Below are 11270 nucleotides of genomic sequence, written 5' to 3'. Positions count from 1 at the left end.
AGTACGTCGCAACGGGGTTCAGTTCGCATTGCACCTCAAAACGTCGCAATGTGCTCTAGTCTTCCACAATGATAATCGTCGCCTCGCACGTTAACTACCTATGAGGGAAAGTTAGTCACTGTGCAGGGTGAGCACAAAGTTTTGCCCTGATTACAACAATTTATTACAGAATAACCGTTTGACATAATAATTTGCATTTGATGCCGTTACATAGGTTAGTGTTACTAATTTTTTTTACGATCACTTACATCAGTAAACCTCAACGTGTGCTCCCTTAGGAGCTCGGAGAATGTCGAGGCGGTATTCCAGTTCGTGCCAGGTATTTCGTAACATGTGTTCCGTCACAGTACCAACAGCAGCTTGTATCATAGCCTTCAGTTCGTCGACGTCAGCAACCGGTGTGACGAAGACTCTGTCCTTGATATGTTGTTGTTGTTGAGGTCTTCAGTCCAGAGACTGGTTTGATGCAGCTTGTAACGGTACTTGAATTACATAACCATTACGGCACCTCATCTCAACCTCTCGATACTAGCAATATTCAACTGTGTTTCTGTAAGAGAGTTAATATATTTCTGTGACAACATTCAGATTTGATTTCATAAAGTAGAGGTACTTCAATACATCGATATGTATACACTCCTGGAAATGGAAAAAAGAACACATTGACACCGGTGTGTCAGACCCACCATACTTGCTCCGGACACTGCGAGAGGGCTGTACAAGCAATGATCACACGCACGGCACAGCGGACACACCAGGAACCGCGGTGTTGGCCGTCGAATGACGCTAGCTGCGCAGCATTTGTGCACCGCCGCCGTCAGTGTCAGCCAGTTTGCCGTGGCATACGGAGCTCCATCGCAGTCTTTAACACTGGTAGCATGCCGCGACAGCGTGGACGTGAACCGTATGTGCAGCTGACGGACTTTGAGCGAGACCGTATAGTGGGCATGCGGGAGGCCGGGTGGACGTACCGCCGAATTGCTCAACACGTGGGGCGTGAGGTCTCCACAGTACATCGATGTTGTCGCCAGTGGTCGGCGGAAGGTGCACGTGCCCGTCGACCTGGGACCGGACCGCAGCGACTCACGGATGCACGCCAAGACCGTAGGATCCTACGCAGTGCCGTAGGGGACCGCACCGCCACTTCCCAGCAAATTAGGGACACTGTTGCTCCTGGGGTATCGGCGAGGACCATTCGCAACCGTCTCCATGAAGCTGGGCTACGCTCCCGCACACCGTTAGGCCGTCTTCCGCTCATGCCCCAACATCGTGCAGCCCGCCTCCAGTGGTGTCGCGACAGGCGTGAATGGAGGGACGAATGGAGACGTGTCGTCTTCAGCGATGAGAGTCGCTTCTGCCTTGGTGCCAATGATGGTCGTATGCGTGTTTGGCGCCGTGCAGGTGAGCGCCACAATCAGGACTGCATACGACCGAGGCACACAGGGCCAACACCCGGCATCATGGTGTGGGGAGCGATCTCCTACACTGGCCGTACACCACTGGTGATCGTCGAGGGGACACTGAATAGTGCACGGTATATCCAAACCGTCATCAAACCCATCGTTCTACCATTCCTAGACCGGCAAGGGAACTTGCTGTTCCAACAGGACAATGCACGTCCGCATGTATCCCGTGCCACCCAACGTGCTCTAGAAGGTGTAGGTCAACTACCCTGGCCAGCAAGATCTCCGGATCTGTCCCCCATTGAGCATGTTTGGGACTGGATGAAGCGTCGTCTTACGCGGTCTGTACGTCCAGCACGAACGCTGGTCCAACTGAGGCGCCAGGTGGAAATGGCATGGCAAGCCGTTCCACAGGACTACATCCAGCATCTCTACGATCGTCTCCATGGGAGAATAGCAGGCTGCATTGCTGCGAAAGGTGGGTATACACTGTACTAGTGCCGACATTGTGCATGCTCTGTTGCCTGTGTCTATGTGCCTGTGGTTCTGTCAGTGTGATCATGTGATGTATCTGACCCCAGGAATGTGTCAATAAAGTTTCCCCTTCCTGGGACAATGAATTTACGGCGTTCTTATTTCAATTTCCGGGAGTGTATATTGCAATGATACTATTCTTATGTGTATTCTTTCTTTTGTCACCATGATCTTTGACGTACTTGTAACTCTGACTTTTGGGCGAGTAAGCGGTTATTAGAGAGTCAAGTTTTGCACATCTATAAAACTTTTGAATATCGCAGAATAACATCTTGGCCTCTTTGCATCCGAGCTTGGAATCATCACTACCTAGATTTTCGACTATTGAGCCATGAGTTCACAACGAGACCAGCGTGGGAAACACGAAAAGATGAGTGCCTAGTTTATCCATTATTTCAAGAAATGACTTTATTAACTGTGCTCTAATGACACTTGCCACATAATATAACTTTGTTGTTGCCCGAAAATGCAATATTTAGCAGCGTGAGCAACACTACAATCATAATTAATTTTTGACCTTTGTTGTAGTAGGGTTGTTAGAAGCTCTCCATGCTACTCTATCCTGTGCAAGGTTCTTCATCTCCTAGTACCTACTGCAACCTACATTCTTCTGAATCTGCTTAGTGTATTCATCTCTTGGTCTCCCTCTGCGATTTTTATCCTCCACACTGCCCTGCAATACTAAATTGGTGATCCCGTGATGCCTCAGAATATGCCCTACCAACCGATCCCTTCTTCTAGTCCAGTTGTGCCACAATTTCTCTTCTCTCCAATTCTATTCAATACCTCCTCATTTGTTATGTGGGCATTCTTATGTAGACCACATTTCGAAAGCTTCTATTCTCTTCTTGTCTAAACTATTTATCGTCCATGTTTCACTTCCATACATGGCTACACTCTATACAAATACTTTCAGAAACTACTTCTTGACATTTAAATCTGTACTCGATGTTAGCCAATTTCTCTTCTTCAGAAATGCTTTCCTTGTCATTGCCAGTCTACATTTTATATCTTCTCTACTTCGACCATCATCAGTTATTTTGCTCCCCAAATAGCAAAACTCCTTACTACTTTAAGTGTCTCATTTCCTAATCTAATTCCCTCAGCATCACCCGACTTAATTCGACTACATTCCATTATTCTCGTTTTGCTTTTGTTGATGTTCATCTTACATCGTCCTTTCAAGATGCTGTCCATTCTATTCAGCTGCTCTTCCAGTCCTTTGCTGTCTCTGACAGAATTACAATGTCATCGGCGAACCTCAAAGTTTTAATTTCTTCTCCATGGATTTTAATTCCTAGTCCAAATGTTTCTTTTGTTTCCTTTACTGCTTGCTCAATATAGAGATTGAATAACATCGGGGAGAGGCTACAACCCCGTCTCATTCCCTTCCCAACCACTGTTTCCCTTTCATGCCCCTCGACTCTCATAACTGCCATCTGGTTTCTGTACAAATTGTAAATAGCCTTTCGCTCCCTGTATTTTACCCCTGCCACCTTCAGAATTTGAAAGAGAGTATTCCAGTCAACATTGTCAAAAGCTTTCTCTAAGTCTACAAATGCTAGAAATGTAGGTTTGCCTTTCCTTAATCTATTTTCTAAGGTAAGTCGTAGGATCAGTATTGCCTCACGTGTTGCAACATTTCTACGGAATCCAAACTGATCTTCCCCGAGGTCGGCTTCTACCAGTTTTTCCATTCGTCTGTAAAGAATTCGCGTTAGTATTTTGCAGCCGTGACTTATTAAACTGATAGTTCGGTAATTTTCACATCTGTCGACACCTGCTTTCTTTGGGATTGGAATTATTATATTCTTCTTGAAGTCTGAGGGTATTTCGCCTGTGTCATACATCTTGCTCACCAGATGGTAGAGTTTTGTCAGGACTGGCTCTCCCAAGGATGGCAGTAGTTCTAATTGAATGTTGTCTACTCCCAGGGCCTTGTTTCGACTTAAGTCTTTCAGTGCTCTGTCAAACTCTTCACACAGTATCATATCTCCCATTTCATCTTCATCTACATTCTCTTTAATTTCCATAATATTGTCCTGAAGTACATCGCCCTTGTACAGACCCTCTGTATATTCCTTCCACCTTTCTGCTTTCCCTTCTTTGCTTAGAACTGGGTTACCATCTGAGCTCTTGATATTCATGCAAGTGGTTCCCTTTTCTCCAAAGGTCTCTTTAATTTTCCTGTAGGCAGTATTTATCTTACCCTTAGTGAGATAAGCCTCTACATCCTTACATTTGTCCTCTAGCCATCCCTGCTTAGCCATTTTGCACTTACTGCCGATCCCATTTTTGAGACGTTTGTATTCCTTTTTGCCTGCTTCATTGACTGCATTTTTATATTTTCTCCATTCATCAATTAAATTCAATATCTCTTCTGTTACCCAAGGATTTCTATTAGCCCTCGTCTTTCTACCTACTTGATCTTCTGCTACCTTCACTATTTCGTATCTCAAAGCTACCCATACGTCTTCTACTCTATTTCTTTCCCCCATTCTTATCAATCGTTCCCTAATGCTCTCCCTGAAGCTCTCTACAACCTCTGGTTTTTTCAGTTTATCCAGGTCCTATCTCCTCAAATTCCCACCTTTTTGCAGTTTCTTCAGTTTTAGTCTACAGTTCAGTTCATATAACTCCAGAAAAAAAGTCAAGGTGTGTAATGTCTGGAGAGCGGAGAGGCCAGGGTGTTGGACCGTTCCTTCCACTCCACCAATCTGGAAATGTTTCATCCAGGAAATCACGCGCTATCGAATCGAAGCCCACTGGGAGGGGGGGGGGGGGAGGGGGTGGCGTCCTCCATCTTTTTGGAAAGGTATCCATGTTTGATATTCTTCTAACTGTGGGGCAATGAACTGTTGCAAAACGACTAAGAAAATGTTAGCGGCAATGGATTTTTCCACGAAGAAAAATGGCCCAAAAACCTTGTTATGCATGAGGCCGCACCAAACATTCCCTTTTTCGCCGTCTCGCTGTAACTGTACAGCAGTATGTGGAGACTCTGAACCCCATATACGGAAATTATGCCTATGTACCATTCCACTGACATGAAATGTGGATTCATCGGTAAAGCATATGTGACTTAAGTAATCAGAGAATATCAGCTGCAAATTCAGCACGTGCAGCAAATCATTCGGTTGCAAGGCCTGCACGATTTGCACTTTGTAAGCCTGCAACCTAAGCCTTTCATGAAGAATCTTCACCACACTTGCTTGTAGTATTTGAAGTTCACGTGATGCTTGGCGAGTTGATTTAGATGGACTCCGTTGAAACGATTGCCGAACACGATCAACAGTTGCATCACTCACGCGAAGCCTGCCACTTCGAGGACGATCTTCAACGCTTCCTGTCTCGTTAAACTTTACATACCATCGCTTTATTGATTTAACGTCAGGAGGGATGCGTCCATAAGAAGCCTGAAATTTACGCTGAACACTGATGGGAGATTTCGTTTCGTGAAACCAAAGCACACATTGCGCTTTCTCCTGCTTCGACGCCATATCGCCAGCAACTAACGTGACCTAACAGACCGCAACGGTGTTGGGGAGCACTAGCGCCATCTATTGGTCACAACTAGTAACACTAACTTATGTAACGGCATCAGTTGTAACTTATTATGTCAAACAGTTATTCTGTTATAAATTTTCATAATCAGGGTAAGACTTTGTGCTCACCCTGTCTATAATTGTCATATGCACACGGACAAGATTCAAGAATTAGTACATGTTATTTGATTGCTGTTACCACAGAACTTCAGACTGGACAGCACCGAAATTAAGTACTCAGTTGGTTCCTGTAATAAAGTGTATTTTAGCCACGTGTGTACTTCGTGTTGTAGTGAGAGGAAACCGGCCACCCACCTATCAAAACAGCCTCTCTTCATGCAGCCAGGAACCACAAAACATTACATGAGGCCACAGCCACAACAGTAACACTTGCAAACATCGTCGTACATTTTCATATGGCAAACAACACCTGTCAGAGTGCACTGCACAACAGTTACATTCTCGAATAATTCGGTAACTTTTCGTTTTCGGACCCGCGTTGATACAGCCATTTTTTGCTTCTTGTTATATAAGGAATTCATTCCCGAAATTTTGCTACTGAGTTTTGAAAAACCATGTGTACATAATTTAGGTACTGCAGTTGTTCTTTTTCGCTTCCATTGTGGAACATGAGATTGCCAGTAAGGATAACCATTCATCTATGCGCATTTCCATAACACAGAATGAGTGCCAAATGCTACAGTGAAATCAGTATCAAACATTTTTATAACTGAATTATTCTGGATTTAAGCAAGTCTTCAGGTTGTAAGACTCAGCATAACGTAAAATCATTCAAAATTTTAGCCATCACTATAGATGGCTATAACCCTGAACAGCTATTGACAGATTAATGGGCATCGAAAACTACTTTCAAATGCGTTGCTGACTTATTTAAACGGTCTTTGCATATGGTGTTTTTGGTAAGCTAGCAAAATTTTTAACGAAAATGAATTACTGTTCTGTAAAACTCTCTTGTTACAGCATAGTTAATTTTATGTGTTGCGTCGAAGTAAATGAATCTGTTAGGTGTTCCACAAGAAACAAGTTTCTGTTTGCAGGATTATAAGTGTTCTAACTACTGATTTTTACTGAAACAAATATAAACTATGAATTAATTGGTGATGAAGAGCGACACTTGGGCAGAGTATGTCCAGCCACCACTGCATAATCATTTCCCTAATAGAATACTGTAGCAAGCAATTATTAATGGGACTGCCATAAGTAAATTGATGTCCTTATTTGGGTAACTGCAAAGTTCATTACTGAAAAGCATTAAAGAACTAAATTAAAATTCAATTGTTAGTTAAGAATAACAGCTCACGTACTGACAACAGTGACATGAAAACACTCATATTCTTGATCAAGTGTAACCAAGTTTTACGAACTGTTGTAGATTCTCACAAATTCAAGGAAGGAAAATTGGAAGTGTTGATATGGCAGTATGGAAAAAGGTTAATGAACTTTCGTTTTACTGAACATTGTCACCTCAATTTCAATTCAGTAAAACATGTTCACCTATTAGATTTCATTTTTAGTTACAATGATGACAATCATTACATTTCTGCGGCGTTGCAATATTTACGAGATTTGAAAATAATGTCATAAGGTTTTGGTGCAAGGGTAACCCCCTCAAGAGTAGAGTACTTCAGGTTAGTACTATCAGCTGGAAGCAGTTGAAATTTTTGCAAGATTCCGGTAAACATTTGAAATAAGCAACATTTTGCCAAATGCTCTCCCAAACATCGACGACGACCTGAAAGAAAAATCGAAGTTGTCAGGTATGGATCACAAATTACCTTACCATAACTCATTACATTGTCAATAACTCACCAAGACCAAATGGTAAGAACGCGTCATCCTCTCTAAACTTCCCAGCTTCAGTAATGAAACGCTCTGGTCGATACACTTCGGGATCACCCCAGTGGTCTTTATCCATATGCAGCGCCCAGATATTTACCAGGACAACTGTATTCTGTATAAAAAAACAACAGTTGCTTCAAGTTAATGTCTGATTAAAGTTAGAAAGCAATATAAACTTCTGTTTTTAAGTACACATTAGAGATAGCAGTGTTACTTTTGTTGATATTACTTTTCAGCCTATAATTAACAGTATAACTGAAATGTTTTGAATTTAAAAATTTGTATATATACTACCCAACCTGCTTTGAAGGTATATCAGGACTCTTCCGTACATTCCAGTTCAAACTAACGTTAGCACTGCACATTTACAGGGTATGGCCTCTTAGAGGCAGGCCCATACTTGTGTATTAGTAATGGTTGTCCATGGCATAGTAGTCAGTTTTTCAGCAAATGATCCAATTCTAATTAATGAAGTTACGACGTGTTGAGCTTCCAGGAGGTGTTTTATTATTTTAATGCTTTTCTGAGCATTGTAAAAGTGTAAATAGAACGTTTATTTTGCATAATTTCAACCACAGGAAAAGTTCTATCGTACCACATCTCGAAATCTGAGTCACATTTTTTTTCGTAAGAGGCACCGATGCATATCGTTGCCCACGCGCGCGTGCGCGCACACACGCGCACACACACACACACACACACACACACACACACACTAGCAAAATACACTCCTGGAAATGGAAAAAAAGAACACATTGACACCGGTGTGTCAGACCCACCATACTTGCTCCGGACACTGCGAGAGGGCTGTACAAGCAATGATCACACGCACGGCACAGCGGACACACCAGGAACCGCGGTGTTGGCCGTCGAATGGCGCTACCTGCGCAGCATTTGTGCACCGCCGCCGTCAGTGTCAGCCAGTTTGCCGTGGCATACGGAGCTCCATCGCAGTCTTTAACACTGGTAGCATGCCGCGACAGCGTGGACGTGAACCGTATGTGCAGTTGACGGACTTTGAGCGAGGGCGTATAGTGGGCATGCAGGAGGCCGGGTGGACGTACCACCGAATTGCTCAACACGTGGGGCGTGAGGTCTCCACAGTACGTCGATGTTGTCGCCAGTGGTCGACGGAAGGTGCACGTGCCAGTCGACCTGGGACCGGACCGCAGCGACGCACGGATGCACGCCAAGACCGTAGGATCCTACGCAGTGCCGTAGGGGACCGCACCGCCACTTCCCAGCAAATTAGGGACACTGTTGCTCCTGGGGTATCGGCGAGGACCATTCGCAACCGTCTCCATGAAGCTGGGCTACGCTCCCGCACACCGTTAGGCCGTCTTCCGCTCACGCCCCAACATCGTGCAGCCCGCCTCCAGTGGTGTCGCGACAGGCGTGAATGGAGGGACGAATGGAGACGTGTCGTCTTCAGCGATGAGAGTCGCTTCTGCCTTGGTGCCAATGATGGTCGTATGCGTGTTTGGCGCCGTGCAGGTGAGCGCCACAATCAGGACTGCATACGACCGAGGCACACAGGGCCAACACCCGGCATCATGGTGTGGGGAGCGATCTCCTACACTGGCCGTACACCACTGGTGATCGTCGAGGGGACACTGAATAGTGCACGGTACATCCAAACCGTCATCGAACCCATCGTTCTACCATTCCTAGACCGGCAAGGGAACTTGCTGTTCCAACAGGACAATGCACGTCCGCATGTATCCCGTGCCACCCAACGTGCTCTAGAAGGTGTAAGTCAACTACCCTGCCCAGCAAGATCTCCGGATCTGTCCCCCATTGAGCATGTTTGGGACTGGATGAAGCGTCGTCTCACGCGGTCTGCACGTCCAGCACGAACGCTGGTCCAACTGAGGCGCCAGGTGGAAATGGCATGGTAAGCCGTTCCACAGGACTACATCCAGCATCTCTACGATCGTCTCCATGGGAGAATAGCAGCCTGCATTGCTGCGAAAGGTGGATATACATTGTACTAGTGCCGACATTGTGCATGCTCTGTTGCCTGTGTCTATGTGCCTGTGGTTCTGTCAGTGTGATCATGTGATGTATCTGACCCCAGAAATATGTCAATAAAGTTTCCCCTTCCTGGGACAATGAATTCACGGTGTTCTTATTTCAATTTCCAGGAGTGTAGAAACAGTACACTGACCAAGTGCAAGAAGTTTAACATAGAGCTGTCTGCAACATCCAAGGTGTCGTGGATGAATGGTTACGGTGTTGAACTGCAAAGTAAGAGAGCTCTGTTCAAAGCTCCGTCACCCTAATTTTTCCCCCGCTGTTCGCTGTATTCAAATTTGTGTCTGTGTCGTGCTGTAACGTCCGTTTGTATCAGTGAGGTGTAAGTAAGGGACCTACAACGAAAGTTGATTCTGCACAACTGCTCGATTAGCAGTCGAAAGGGAGTGGCTTTCGAACGGGAATTGCAAACGACAAGGCGACAATTCAGCCGAATACTCCACCGGACAACACGTCTGATGTGCATACATGGCGTTAGTGACAGTACGTGTGTCACATGACAGGATTATCTTCTCGACGCACCTAATTTGTACGCCTAGTGATTGACTGAGATACGCCTCCTTGCCTGAGTTAGGTGTTCGTATGAATGTGTATGTGATCATTAAAAAAAAAAAAAAACAAAAAAAAAATAAAAATAAAATAAAAAAAATAAAAAAAAGATGATGAAAACATAATAATTTGTTACATATGCTGCAACAAACGAACGCAACAGTTTCACATTGACACATTTTCTCTGTGCTCTGACAATAGATTTGTTTTTAGCGTTTTTGAAGTTTTGTTCCGTTTTGGAAGTTTTGACTCTTGAATTCCTTTGTTGTAACATAGTTCACACCCGTCTATTTGTTGTTTTCATTTCTGTGAGGCGTTTACGTGGTATCCCGCCTGCTCTCACTATCCATCACATTTGTTCACGACGGTAATTTATTCTTACCACTTCACTCATTTTCTATAACCAGTGTCTGGTATGACAACTGCTAAGACTACAGAAAGAGAACAGACAGCTCTATGACAGGACGGACAGTTCATAATGTTGTAAAAAAAATAAAGGAAAATAAATCGCATGATAGAGTTTCGAACACGGCTCTTCCTCTTTCTAGTCCACCACCATGACGCCTTAACCACGACGCCATTGCTTTTCCAGTTCGCTCGATGTTTCACTTGTTAAGCTAGGACAGTCCACTGTTTCTATTTTGCTTCTTTTTACAGTTCAGTACACCTTCTTCCCATTTTCATGCTTCACCTGTTATCAGTTTTTAACGGACTATCCACTGTGTCATCTTACCAATAAATCTGAAGGAGATGAGATGGGACGTTTCCCTTGTAATTACGGAATCAGGTGCTTAATTTTAACCTGTGGGAGATTCAAGAATCAAATTCCCGATGTTACAGTTTATAAAGTATTCCCCATTCCCTTTGTACAGTTTGAACGATTGACACCTTAAGTTTAGAACCCAGCCGGCCGGAGTGGCCGTGCGGTTCTAGGCGCTACAGTCTGGAGCCGAGCGACCGCTACGGTCGCAGATTCGAATCCTGCCTCGGGCATGGATGTGTGTGATGTCCTTAGGTTGGTTAGGTTTAATTAGTTTTAAGTTCTAGGCGACTGATGACCTCAGAAGTTAAGTCGCATAGTGCTCAGAGCCATTTGAACCATTTTTAGAACCCAACAGCTCACTTTCCCTAAGTTTAAAGTAGTGGGGTATTCAGAAATGTACATATCCTAAATTTAAAATGGTAAAAATTTTTAAAAATCACTTGTCTTAATTTTAAAATGTGGTGGAATTCAATAAGAATCACTGTGGACATTTATCGCTGGTGCAGCCTGCACGCTTATCAAATAGTTGTAACTACTTTCAAGCATTTGCCACTTGCGCCGGTCCGCTTACAGAACTGCCAA

The 11270-nt window shown here is 44.3% G+C and overlaps 1 protein-coding gene across 1 annotated transcript in view; it reads right to left on the bottom strand.

Moving 5' to 3' along the window:
* Positions 1-7035: 7035 nt before the first annotated feature.
* The window catches only part of LOC124613502 (methyl farnesoate epoxidase-like), a 68309-nt gene continuing 64074 nt past the window's right edge, over positions 7036-11270 (bottom strand). The window contains exons 3-4 of the mRNA XM_047142210.1: positions 7313-7454; positions 7036-7235 (exon numbers count right to left, since the gene is read on the bottom strand). Of these exons, the coding sequence (XP_046998166.1) occupies positions 7036-7235; positions 7313-7454 (342 nt within the window). The remainder of the gene's footprint in view (positions 7236-7312; positions 7455-11270) is intronic.

The sequence above is a fragment of the Schistocerca americana genome, chromosome 4 (genome assembly GCF_021461395.2).
Source record: "Schistocerca americana isolate TAMUIC-IGC-003095 chromosome 4, iqSchAmer2.1, whole genome shotgun sequence".
In the NCBI taxonomy this organism is placed as follows: Eukaryota; Metazoa; Arthropoda; class Insecta; order Orthoptera; family Acrididae; genus Schistocerca; species Schistocerca americana.
This window is presented reverse-complemented; position numbering and strand designations above follow the sequence as displayed.